The 13953-nt window shown below is 41.5% G+C and overlaps 2 protein-coding genes across 52 annotated transcripts in view; one reads left to right on the top strand and one right to left on the bottom strand.

Moving 5' to 3' along the window:
• LOC135235493 (NACHT, LRR and PYD domains-containing protein 12-like) overlaps window positions 1–13953 on the bottom strand; it is a 419768-nt gene that overhangs the window by 32588 nt on the left and 373227 nt on the right. For 23 of the 47 annotated variants that reach the window (XM_064300950.1, XM_064300949.1, XM_064300960.1 and 20 more), the window contains 7 exons: window positions 4622–4732; window positions 4202–4312; window positions 3658–3768; window positions 3232–3342; window positions 2521–2631; window positions 1508–1618; window positions 899–968 (listed from right to left, as the gene is read on the bottom strand). The exons of 4 other annotated variants lie outside the window; for them this stretch is intronic. In XM_064300950.1, the coding sequence (XP_064157020.1) occupies window positions 899–968; window positions 1508–1618; window positions 2521–2631; window positions 3232–3342; window positions 3658–3768; window positions 4202–4312; window positions 4622–4732 (736 nt within the window). Of the gene's footprint in view, window positions 1–898; window positions 969–1507; window positions 1619–2520; window positions 2632–3231; window positions 3343–3657; window positions 3769–4201; window positions 4313–4621; window positions 4733–5243; window positions 5388–5771; window positions 5884–9053; window positions 9229–13953 lie in introns of those variants that run through there. 20 more of the 47 variants (XM_064300953.1, XM_064300963.1, XM_064300968.1 and 17 more) reach the window with 14 other exon arrangements.
• The window catches only part of LOC135235498 (cytochrome P450 2M1-like), a 340188-nt gene that overhangs the window by 48381 nt on the left and 277854 nt on the right, over window positions 1–13953 (top strand). The window lies entirely within an intron of this gene.

Raw genomic sequence — 13953 nt, 5'->3', positions numbered from 1 at the left:
TTTTGCATCTATATAATCTTGCCGGGAATGTCATTCATATTTCTGTATTTACACAACTACAAATAAAATATACCCACACTTTACACAGTTCCATGTTTGCCATTTTCGGTATCACAAGGAGGAAAATGACAAAAATATAAAATCGAATCATTAACTATTTATAATAATATAGTGCCCTTTATAGTACTTCAGTATCTTTTATGCAAAGCATTTGCCAATAGTCAAAGCTCTACTAAAGTGTGCGCTAAGCTTCCACTCATGCGCTACGTGAAAACGCAAAGTGAAAGTAAGTCAGTACGCAGTAGAATAGCTAAGCTGTAGTTTCAGCTAGAAGGACGGCGAGCTTGAAGAACTCAACACTGTATGATTACTGTAACGTATATGAGGCTTCCAAACAGGGGAAAAAGTCACGATGGGTAGATCTTAGAGAGGGTAGCAGTAGTTTGCTTTTAGGTCATTTACTTGGCACTGGAATGTCTAATTGCAATCTTTTTTTTGATCAAAATGTAAAAAGTAGTTTTAAAATTTTTTGTTTTTTGTTTTTTAGAAAAACCACACTTTTTGCTTTTGACAATCTATTTAAGTGCATAGCTAAAATCTGATATAGTACATAAAAGCTGAAATAAATCTGTCTCAGCTAATTTTTTTAAAAGACCTCTTATGGAAATGAAGTAGATACCCTAATTGACTTAACACAGGGAACGTATGGTAACATGAAATGTGTGCTGTAGTAAAAAATAACGTTTGAATGTCCTTAGGTTAGGTGTATGTAAACGTTTGGCCTCAACTATGTATTCTATATATTGTATATGATACGTGCATTATAGATTCAAATGAAAATTACAATACAAATGAAACACAAATTAATTAAAAACAATTGAAAAAAAACAGAACTCACCTGTCTTGTGAAAGATAATTTCTCTGAACTCGTCTCTTCTAAAAAGCAGGACTGGAGAGACTGCAGTAACCTGCGAACAAAACAGCTTCAGGTTAAATTCATCCTCTTACTGCAGCTCTAACTCACAGCATATGGAGATAGGGCTTCCAGTTAAACTCATCCTCTTACTGCAGCTCTAACTCACAGCACATGGAGACACAACATCCAGTTAAACTCATCCTCTTACTGCAGCTCTAACTCACAGCACATGGAGACAGAGCTTCCAGTTAAACTCATCCTCTTACTGCAGCTCTAACTCACAGCACGTGGAGACAGAGCTTCCAGTAAAACTCATCCTCTTACTGCAGCTCTAACTCACAGCACATGGAGACAGAGCTTCCAATTAAACTCATCCTCTTACTGCAGTTCTAACTCACAGCACAAATGAATACTACAAAATACACCTCACCTACACCTAAATGTGATATAAATCACAAACCTACAGCTGTATGTGCAATAATAACCCCCACCTAGATCTGAAAGTCTAAATACACCCACCAACAATAGAAAGGTGCCAGTAACACTGAAGTATAATTAAACAGTACTGTCAATTTGAACCTCTTTAATTACCTTTGATCACCTGTGATCTCTCCTGTGAATGTGAATGGACGATCCATTGAACGATCACTCTTCATAGACAGACAGCTGGGTACAGGTGACCCTGCTCTTTCTACCTGGACTCTGTGAACAAACCATGGAGACACAACACCCAGTTAAACTCATCCGCTTACTGCAGCGCCAACTCACAGCACATGGAGACAGAGCTTCCAGTTAAACTCATCCTCTTAATGCAGCTCTAACTCACAGCACATGGAGACAGAGCTTCTAGTTAAACTCATCCTCTTACTGCAGCTCTAACTCACAGCACATGGAGACAGAGCTTCCAGTTAAACTCATCCTCTTACTGCAGCTCTAACTCACAGCACATGGAGACAGAGCTTCCAGTTAAACTCATCCTCTTACAGCAGCTCTAACTTACAGCACATGGAGACAGAGCTTCCAGTTAAACTCATTCTCTTACTGCAGCTCTAACTCACAGCACATGGAGACAGAGCTTCCAGTTAAACTCATCCTCTTACTGCAGCTCTAACTCACAGCACATGGAGACAGAGCTTCCAATTAAACTCATCCTCAAAGTGCAGATTAAAATCGAGCCATTGCACCCAAACACACCAGAAATAAAATCTGAAAGCATTTTTAAAACATTTAAATAGAAACTGATTTATTGTGTTTGTGTGATATTCCACTGTGGATGGTCAAGAGTAATATTTGGCATAGGTGCAATAAGTTATAAATGTAATAGACAATCCTCTATCTGCAGCTCTAACTCACAGCACATGGAGACAGAACTTCCAGTTAAACTCATCGCCTTACTGCAGCTCTAACTCACAGCACAAATGAATATGACAAAATACACCTCACCTACACCTGAATGTGATATAAATCACAAACCTACAGCTATATGTGCAATAATAACCCGCACCTAGATCTGAAAGTCTTAATACACCCACCGACAACAGAAAGGTGCAAGTAACATTGAAGTATAATTAAACAGTACTGTCAATTTGAACCTCTTTAATTACCTTTGATCACCTGTGATCTCTCCTGTGAATGTGAATGGACGATCCATTGAACGATCACTCTTCATAGACAGACAGCTGGGTACAGGTGACCCTGCTCTTTCTACCTGGACACTGTGAACAAACCATGGAGACACAACACCCAGTTAAAATCATCCGCTTACTGCAGCGCCAACTCACAGCACATGGAGACAGAGCTTCCAGTTAAACTCATCCTCTTAATGCAGCTCTAACTCACAGCACATGGAGACAGAGCTTCTAGTTAAACTCATCCTCTTACTGCAGCTCTAACTCACAGCACATGGAGACAGAGCTTCCAGTTAAACTCATCCTCTTACTGCAGCTCTAACTCACAGCACATGGAGACAGAGCTTCCAGTTAAACTCATCCTCTTACAGCAGCTCTAACTCACAGCACATGGAGACAGAGCTTCCAGTTAAACTCATCCTCTTACTGCAGCTCTAACTCACAGCACATGGAGACAGAGCTTCCAGTTAAACTCATCCTCTTACTGCAGCTCTAACTCACAGCACAAATGAATACTACAAAATACACCTCACCTACACCTAAATGTGATATAGCTGTAGGTTTGTGATTTATATGTGCAATAATAACCCCCTGAAAGTCTAAATACACACACAGACACCTGAAAGGTGCCAGTAACATTGCATTATAATTTAAAAAATGGCAGTCAATTTGAACCTCTTTAATTACCTTTGGTCACCTGTGACCTTTCCACAGAATGTGAATGGACGATCCATTGAACGACCACTCTTCATGGACAGACAGCTGGGTTCAGGTGACCCTGCTCTTTCTACCCGGACCCTGTGAACAAAACATGGAGACACAACATACAGTTAAACTCATCCTATAACTGCAGCTCTAACTCACAGCACATGGAGACAGAGCTTCCAGTAAAACTCATCCTCTTACTGCAGCTCTAACTCAGAGCACAAATGAATACTACAAAATACACCTCACCTACACCTAAATGTGATATAAATCACAAACCTACAGCTGTATGTGCAATAATAACCCCCACCTAGATCTGAAAGTCTTAATACACCCACCGACAATAGAAAGGTGCCAGTAACATTGAAGTATAATTAAACCGTAGTCAATTTGAACCTCTTTAATTACCTTTGATCACCTGTGATCTCTCCTGTGAATGTGAATGGACGATCCATTGAACGATCACTCTTCATAGACAGACAGCTGGGTACAGGTGACCCTGCTCTTTCTACCTGGACTCTGTGAACAAAACATGGAGACACAACATCCAGTTAAACTCATCCTCTTACTGCAGCGCCAACTCACAGCACATGGAGACCGAGCTTCCAGTAAAACTCATCCTCTTACTGCAGCTCTAACTCACAGCACAAGGAGACAGAGCTTCCAGTTAAACTCATCCTCTTACTGCAGCTCTAACTCACAGCACATGGAGACAGAGCTTCCAGTTAAACTCATCCTCTTACTGCAGTTCTAACTCATAGCACAAATTAATACTACAAAATACACCTCACCTACACCTAAATGTGATATAAATCACAAACCTACAGCTGTATGTGCAATAATAACCCCCACCTAGATCTGAAAGTCTTAATACACCCACCGACAACAGAAAGGTGCGAGTAACATTGAAGTATAATTAAACAGTACTGTCAATTTGAACCTCTTTAATTACCTTTGATCACCTGTGACTCCTGCTCTGAATGTGAATGGACGATCCATTGAACGATCACTCTTCATAGACAGACAGCTGGGTACAGGTGACCCTGCTCTTTCTACCTGGACTCTGTGAACAAAACATGGAGACACAACATCCAGTTAAACTCATCCTCTTACTGCAGCTCTAACTCACAGCACATGGAGACAGAGCTTCCAGTAAAACTCATCCTCTTACTGCAGCTCTAACTCAGAGCACAAATAAATACTACAAAATACACCTCACCTACACCTAAATGTGATATAAATCACAAACCTACAGCTATATGTGCAATAATAACCCCCTGAAAGTCTAAATACACACACAGACACCTGAAAGGTGCCAGTAACATTGAATTATAATTTTAAAATGGCTGTCAATTTGAACCTCTTTAATTACCTTTGGTCACCTGTGACCTCTCCACAGAATGTGAATGGACGATCCATTGAACGATCACTCTTCATAGACAGACAGCTGGGTACAGGTGACCCTGCTCTTTCTACCAGGACCCTGTGAACAAAACATGGAGACACAACATCCAGTAAAACTCATCCACTTACTGCAGCTCTAACTCACAGCACATGGAAACAGAGTGTCCAGTTAAACTCATCCTCTAAGTGCAGATTAAAATCGAGCCTTTGCTCCCAAACACGCCAGAAATAAAATCTGAAAGCATTTTTAAAACGTTTAAATAAAAGCTGGTTTTATTGGGTTTGTGTCATATTCCACAGTGGATGGTCAAGAGTAATATTTGGCATAGGTGCACTAAGTTATAAATGTATGAGACAATCCTGTTACTGCAGCTCTAACTCACAGCACATGGAGAGAAAGCTTCCAGTTAAACTCATCCTCTTACTGCATATCAAACTCACATCACATGGAGACAGAGCTTCCAGTTAAACTCATCCTCTTACTGCAGCTCTAACTCACAGCACATGGAGACAGAGCTTCCAGTTAAACTCATCCTCTTACTGCAGCTCTAACTCTCAGCACATTAAATATCTGGTTCATGCACTTGTACCTCTTCCTCTCAGTGCTGAGGGTTCCTCCTTTGGTGTCTGGCTCCTCTGAAAGACTCATTTTATAAACAGCGCCCCCTATCTCAGGAGACTGGAACACATCTGACCAGTTTAGACCATGTGGGTTCTATCCCAAACCACCCAAGCTGTAAACACACAAAATGAGAACACACTGAACACACGGAGACACGCATATACAACACGCCGCCGTGTTGACAGTAAGCAATCCAGAACTCAAATAGGCCCTAAACATGTTCTAAACAGCCACCTCAAATGTTTTTGCACCATTGATAATGATGAACAATTGTATTGCATGAATGTCAGTGGTAAACTATATATTGATTGTCCAACTTCCTAAATATTTTTTATTAACGATTCAATGGAATCAACCATACATTTATTTCCAGAAAATAAGTGTCACAATTATTGACACCCCTGGGTTCATTGAAATAGTTATTTATTTTCCTTTACATGTTTCACTTGTTTTATTATTATTACTATATTATGTATACTCTGTATACGACACTCACCACTTTATTAGGTACACCTGTTCAACTGCTCGTTCACGCAAATATCTAATCAGCCAGTCACGTGGCAGCAACTCAATGCATTTAGGCATGTAGACATGGTCAAGACGATCTGCTGAAATTCAAACCAAGCATCAGAATGGGGAAGAAAGGTGATTTAAGTGACTTTGAATGTGGCATGGTTGTCGGTGCCAGACGGGCTGGTTTGAGTATTTCAGAAATTGCTGATCTACTGGGATTTTCACGCACAACAATCTCTGTAGGATTTACAGAGAAAGGAAAAAGAGAAAATATCCAGTGAGCAGCAGTTCTCTGGGCAAAAATGCCTTGTTGATAGCAGAGGTCAGAGGAGAATGGCCAGACTGGTTCGAGCTGACAGAAAGCCAACAGTAACTCAAATAACCACTCGTTACAACCGAGGTATGCAGAAGAGCATCTCTGAACGCACAACATGTCGAACCTTGAAGCAGATGGGCTACAGCAGCAGAAGACCAACCCGGTACTAGCAAGGTGTACCTAATAAAGTGGCCTGTGAGTGTATGTATACTATGTATACTACAGTATGTATACTATGTAGACTATGTATATTTGGCTTTTTCTGCTTCTTTTGTACTCACTCTCTGCTGCTGTAACACCCGAATAAAGTGTCATCTTATCTTTTCTTTTCTTATCAGTAGTTTGTTCACCCTCCCCTTGCAAGGATAATGACACTGAGTCTTTTTATATAATGTCTAAAAAGACTGGAGAACACATTGGGAGAGATCTTAGACCCTTCCTTCATCCACTTCTTTAATACCTCTGGGTCTCTGCTTCAGAACTGTCTTGTTCAATTAAAACTGCAGGTTTTCAATATAGTTCAAGTCGGAAGACTGTAGCCATTGCAAAATGTGGTTTATGTGGTTAATTAGTTATTTATTTGTGAATATTAATGTGTGATCGAGGTCACTGTTTTGCTGGAAGATCCACTAGCGACTTGCATTCAGCTGGCAGAGGCAACCAGTTTTTTTGGCTAAAATGTCCTGGTACCTGGGTAGAGTTCATGATGCTATTGTCCTTAACAAGGGCCCCAGGACCAGTGGGAGCAGAGCGGCCCCATAACATTAAAGATCCCCCACCGTATTTAACAGCAGGTATGTGGCTTGTTTCTGTACACACCTCCCTAAATCAACACCAAACCCATTTCCTTTGTATTATATACCGGCCACTTTATTAGGTATACCTGCTTGTTAATGCAAATACCCGACTCCACCAAACAGCAAATCATGCGACTGCAACTCAATATATAAAGTATGCAGACATAGTGAAGATGTTCAGTTTTTTATTTGAGCAAATATTGTAATGGACAAGATGTGTGACCTAAGCGACTCTGACTGTGGCATGACTGTCTGTGCCAGATGGATGGTGCCAGACGTAGTGGTTTCAGCATCACAGAAACAGCTGCCCTCCTGGGATTTTCATGCAGCACAGTCTCTAGAGTTTACAGAGAATGGTGTGCTAAACAAAAAAACACCTTGTTAATGAGAGATCAAAGGAGAATGGGCAGACTAGTTCAAGCTAACAGAAAGGCCACAAATGGAATAACAGCTATGCTTGGCCAAAGAGCTCTAATGTCATCACTCCGGAGCACAGTAGATGAGACCATTTAGATTCTTGAAACTGTCGATTACTCCCAGTAAAACCATTTTTCCTGAAACCATTCCAAATAGCCTCTTGGCATGGAGGTAGCATCTAATTTTGGAGCATCTAAATGTAGCAATTAATAGAAACTTGGTGACGCCCCGATGCAGCCAAGTTCTCCAACTGTGGCCACTGGATTGTTCTTTGCTCCCTGAACCATCTACCTAAGATACACTAGCGCCCTCTACTGGACAGGTTTAACTCTACTCCAGTGGTTTTAAATTGATTAATATTTGGTCTCACAGTAGTATTCGTCTTTGTTTAGTTTTTGACACATTTCCTTATTTTTGAAGGTCAACAACCATTTTTTTCTTCATTTGTGAGTTTGTTGCTTTTGATGAAAAATGGATTTCATAAACAGGTTGCCTCAGTTTTAAACTCCAGTGAAGCAGCATGCAATGGAAGAGCATGACAGTTCCTTTGGCCTGAGATCAGCATAATGTCTTTTATACATGCGGGTGTTGATCACTCTGTTAGATTTTATTTACATACATTTAACAAACACGAACGTGCTCGTTAGAAATCTTCTTGGAAAACATCCAAAAACGACCCAAATCAATAATTCATGAAAGTAGATCATTATTTCTTCTTAAGTAAGCCCAATTTTATTTCATAAAAGTCATTGTATCGTGTATTCTCGTTTCTAAGTAGTTGTAATTCGATTCGAAATCGCTGCAGTACAATTTATGTTGTATTTCAATTTCAACTTCAATCCAACTCAGCCAAAACGTAAATTCGGTCTGACGTGGTGGCTTTAAAATCAGACGCTTTCATCATTTTAAGTAGACCTACATACACAGCTACATGCTGCCATCTTGTGGTTCACACAAGAAACGGCGTATTAATGCAACTATAACCGCAGTTATTTTCAGTTCTTGCTACTATTAAAGTAGTTTTTGTTAAAGTAGTTTGATAATGTATTATCATTGAAACGTGTACGAATTCAACAGAACAGAATTAATTGGTAAGGACATGGCCACTAGGTCTTTGTGAATTGAAACTAGTCAGAGTTGGATAGCAAATATGCAAATGAATATCCTTTAAGCATCTTTTTAGCATGCTCTTGTATATCCTACGGAAGCTAATATCTCGTTTTCAAATAATAGAAGACTAACTATGAAAGCTCCATACGTGAATTAACTACCGACCACCGACTTTAACATGGCAGACATCAAGTTAATTTGTCTTAATCCAAACTGTGTGAATACAGAGCAAAAATAACATTGACTTCTCAATCCGCACAGTTAAAATGTTCGGTCTGTTTTTGTTACAGTAGGCCTAGCAGGCCTCATAATGTAGCCGACGACAGGCCTGTGACATTCGTCATATCCAAATAAGTAAAATGATCATAAAATACCAAATAAATGCTAAAATAAACGTTAAACTTTTAAAAATGCATTTGAGAAGGTATTTTTTTGTTTTTGGTCCCAAATGAGGAGTTTGAAAAAAGCATACTCCTCGTCTACTCCCCGGGCGCAATTTTACTGTTTGTTTTATTTCACTAAATTAAGCGTTACTGAGATCATAGCTACAGATTCCTTTTCCTCCAAGCACCCCTTCTCATCTAGTTTCTATTCTCCCCATCCCAATCTACAACAGACTACTTACTCAGTTCTTTTAACGAATTTAATTCCTTTTTACTGCATCCTCCTTGTCCTCCGTCTTTTAAATGACGTTTGAGTTTGAAACAGTTTCACTTTCCCTTTTGACTTTTTTTTTTTTTTTTTTAACTTTTTTACTAGTCTGACTCACAGGAACCAGACTGTGGGTATATGCCTGCCATTGGCCAACTATTTCAGTCGGAATTCTCCTCCCTTTCCGCTATCTGCGTGTTACCGTTTTCAAGGGCTCCGTCGATGCATTCTGGCCTTAGCGCCGCCCAAGACGATTGTGATTGGTTTAAAGAAACACAAAAAAGCTATAGCGTTTTTTTTTTTGTCTATACCGGAATGATAATGCATTGAGCCCTGAGCCAGACCTTTCTCCCGCGTGTGGAGATAGGTCTGGCTATGCGAGACTGCTTCTTTACTGGTTCAAGTAAGTCTTGCAGTGACTGAAGCCCAAACGTTTCACAGTGAGGCTTGGCTTTGGTTCTGGTTTTACCCACATTAGTGTTTATTCGTGGCTCCCTAGAGAGAAATAAAAACACGGATGCTCTTGAATTCAATTTTGGGCAAAATGTGTTCTCCTGAAGTCAAACACGGCAAAACAATCTGTGTGACGATAAAAAAGCAGGATTCGAGTCCCGGGTTCGCGTCCTCTAGCATGTTCCTGTGTTTGTGCTGGTTTCCTCTGGGTACTGGGTCACTGTGTTCATATAGGCCTACTCCTAATAAAGAAAGAATTACACAAGTCTGTCTACAGATGTTTAAAAGCCAGCACTGAATCTATAATTTTACACAACATAATGGGTCCCTTCAGTGTCCATGTTCTTGCTCACAAGTGAAAACATGCAACCATTTATGATGTCTACAACAACAACAATTTGATGACACACTAGTGCAGCAGTAATGCATAAAAGCCCAAACTTTATGCTGATCAGAGAAAGCTCGTGTAATCCAGTTATTGACAAGCTATTGCAAGGCTAGCTCTCAGAACTCTGCAAAATGATTATTGCTCCTTGTGTATTTGTTATGCAGATTATATTATGTTTGCCATAGCCCAAACATGAGATTACGGTTCAAACTAGGAAGCGCCCGTGAGACAAATAGCGTGAAATTGAATTTCCATTACCATCTAGTGGCTGTTTAGAAGAACTACAACATTGTTTTTCTTCCCAAGAGCTCCACAGGTGTTCTCATGTCTTAATAAATTGCTGTAGATGTGACTGTAAACTAAAATATTTTGCAAATAATTAAATGTTTGATTGATCAGAGAAACAGTTTTCATGTCTATATGAGTGCACATAGTGAATCACTGCCCATTCTTTCACTGCTCTGCCTCAGTTCCTGTAGATTCAGTGGGAAACCTGCAGTGATTAATGCACTTCAGACTGTGTTCTGCAGTGTACAGCTGCTTGGAGGCTTAAGGTAGTGAAGGGAAGTGTATGTTTCTGTATTTCTGTATGCACTTCTGGCCACTTCTGCCTAGGCCTGTGGCCTTGTCCCAGTCTCCACATTCTCTGTGCTGTTGTCTTGTGTACTGAGAGGCCCACTTACTGATGTAACATCCGTGTGTGACCACAGCCAGAGCCTCCATGCTTGTGAGATGTGACCATATGAGGTGTGATGCTTACAAACTACTATTAAGTAGAAGAGAATGTCTCTGCATGCTGTGTATTGGGTGTTTCCCTGGTGCATATTGTACTAAAGTCTGTTACAGTGGGAAAATGTCGTCTGACCTGATGATTTCCTGTCTACCTCATGTGCCTGCTTTCAGTGGTTCTTATCAATTCAGTGATTATGTGGCATTCTGTATGGTAGGTAGCATTTCTTTTGGATGCTGATAAGTTGTCATTTATTGAAAGTAGGCTTGGGGCTGCTGGATGGCTCATTCGGTTAAGGCACCACTCTGAGCTGCATGGATGAGCCTCTCAGCCTCGGGTCGAATTCGGACCGTGCCAGTGCTGACTGTGGCCGGTAGCTCCACAGGGAGACGCACGATTGGTGCCTGTGTTGCCCAGGGTACGGGAGGGTTCAGTCAGACAGGGATCTGCGTTTCATCGCTCTCTAGCGACCCCCCTTGGGTGCTCGTATGACTGCATGTCAGAGCTGCTTGTGAAAGGTCTTCCTCCGCCATGAAAAACAGCTTTCTGTCCTATTCCATTACACAATATATATGCTCACAAACTGAAATGTGGTAGATGTTTCTTTTTCTCATCCAAGCAGAGTAAAATAATCCATTAATGTGTAGGCTTGTTGTCATACCAAAGCAGTATGTTTTATTTTTTTAAAAAAGCAAAGCCTTAAGATTAAACATAAGGTCATGTTATGGCTCTTGCTCTATCACATGGGTGTTTGATGTAATTACAACAGGGAAACATTTACTCAGACAAGCTCACTCCTGTTAAGATAATATACTCCATACTGGTGTGTGGCATTAGCAAACTTCTGAAAATTCCTCTGCAGGCTGTGTAGTGTGTGTCTACCTGGTGCCCCTTGTATTAAAGCCTGTTAAAGGAAGCCTGTCTACCTCATGTACAGTGCCATGAAAAATATTTTCCCCTATCCTGCTTTCCTATATTGGTGCATAGTTTCAGGTCTTTACAAAAAATGTTGTTTTAGACACACACACACACACACACACACACGCACGTGCACTCACATAGACAGATGGTTTGATACTGTGGTTTATGTCTTTGGAGGCACTACTAGACCGAAGGCTTTTCTTTCTGGGGAGGCTACGCTCCTTCGGTGTGTGTAGCAGGATGCTGGCCATGTTCTACCAGATCATTGTGGCCAGTGTCCTGTTCAACACCAGTATGTGCTGGGCTGGGTGCCTCTACTCCAGGGACACAAAGAGGCTCAAACTGACCCAGAAGGCCAGCTCTGATGGGATCCATAAATTATCCCAGCTTGTAAACTCCATCCACATCTCATTTTATCATGACTGAAGAAATGGTTATACTTATATTTTCAGGTTATAATAGGTATTAGGAATGTTGTACTGTAATCATAACTCTCTGTTCTGTTCTGTTCTGTATCAATTTACTAATAAATATATGGAGTCAGACTTTTGAATAAAAAAATCCTGTCTATTGTAAAAAGCAAAATACATACAATGGAGTCCATCATTATGCAAGAAAGACACATAAAGCAAAACTGTGTGGCCAAAACATAAAAATCTGTAGTGACCATACTTCATGACATCAGTTTACATTCTGTGTTCTGCATCTACCTCAAAGCTTGTATTTTACAAAAGACACCAAACACCAAAACATTAGACGTTTTGTTTACTAAGTATAATAATTGCAAATACAGGTATGCTGTCAAAAACAAAACAATCACACAAAATGTTTTAATACAAATAATGTACAATACTGAACCAGTTTCTGCAGTAGCACAATAAACATACACAATAAATAAATACATTATATTACAGTATTATTCAGCAAAACAAAGGAAAATAAATGCAATGCTATGATCCTGATCATACTGTGATCTGGTCTCTCTGCTGTATTTGGCCACAGATTTTCATCCACATCCCGTCTGATGCCTTAATTTCCACGGCTGTGCTGGTTGACCCTTTCTGAGTGCCTTAACCAGTCCTGGCACTGCTGGGCTGTGATGTCATCACAGGGCTCATCGTTCTGCTGGGATGAACAGATAGACCTTATTCTGCTGAGTGCTGCTGTTTGTTGCAGCTCCAGCAGCACCAGAGAGACACTGCAGGGCCATCAGCCTGGAGCCACTGATCCTTAATGTCTCTTTAATCCCAGAACATCTCCTGGTGGAGAGGCAGTGATGGGATGTCTCCCTGCTGCCGCCTGCTGTTGTTTTTGGTGGAGTGGGTGTTAACTCATATACTGTTGCTCTCCAACCGGCCTCCTTACACTCCTTACACTCTCACACTCCGCTGCCAGGTCGGAGTACTTCAGCTGTTTCTGCTCATAGGCTGCTTCTGCCCCCTCCTCCCATGGGAGGGTGAGATTCATAAGGAGCACCACCTTCACCCAAGTGGGCCACGTCTCCATATAAGGAGCGCCACCTTCGCCCGAGAAGACCACGTCTCCATATAAGGAGCACCACCTCCGTCCGAGTAGACCACGTCTCCATATAAGGAGCGCCACCTTCACCCGAGAAGACCATGTCTCCATATAAGGAGCACCACCGTTCGCCCGAGTAGACCACATCTCCATTTGAGGAGCTCCACCTTCGCCATTGTGGACCACGTCTCCATATAAGGAGCACCACCTTCACCCGAGTAGACCACGTCTCCATATAAGGAGCTCCACCTTCACCGGAGTAGACCATGTCTCCATATAAGGAGCACCACCTTTGCCCGAGTGGACCAAGTCTCCATAGAGTGGACAACGTCTATAAGGAGCACCACCTTCGCCCGAGTAGACCATGTCTCCATATAAGGAGCTCCAACTTTGCCCAAGTAGACCACGTCTCCATATAAGGAGCGCCACCTTCACCTGAGTAGACCACGTCTCCATATGAGGAGCTCCACCTTCGCCCGAGTAGATCACGTCTCCATATAAGGAGCTCCACCTTTGCCCAAGTGGACCAAGTCTCCATAGAGTGGACAACGTCTATAAGGAGCACCACCTTCGCCCGAGTAGACCATGTCTCCATATAAGGAGCTCCAACTTTGCCCAAGTAGACCACGTCTCCATATAAGGAGCGCCACCTTTGCCCAAGTACACCACGTCTCCATATAAGGAGCTCCACCTTCGCCCGAGTAGACCACGTCTCCATGTTAGGCCACAGAGACACTGTGCTGATCTCATTTGGGAAATGTAGCTGTGGATTGAGATCTACACGCATGCTCCACCCTCTGTCTGGAACCAGGACGCTACTCCCACCTTTGTGTTCTACGGTCCCCTCCTCCTCTGCTTGCCTCA

Source organism: Anguilla rostrata, chromosome 12 (genome assembly GCF_018555375.3).
Source record: "Anguilla rostrata isolate EN2019 chromosome 12, ASM1855537v3, whole genome shotgun sequence".
NCBI lineage: Eukaryota > Metazoa > Chordata > Actinopteri > Anguilliformes > Anguillidae > Anguilla > Anguilla rostrata.
This window is presented reverse-complemented; position numbering and strand designations above follow the sequence as displayed.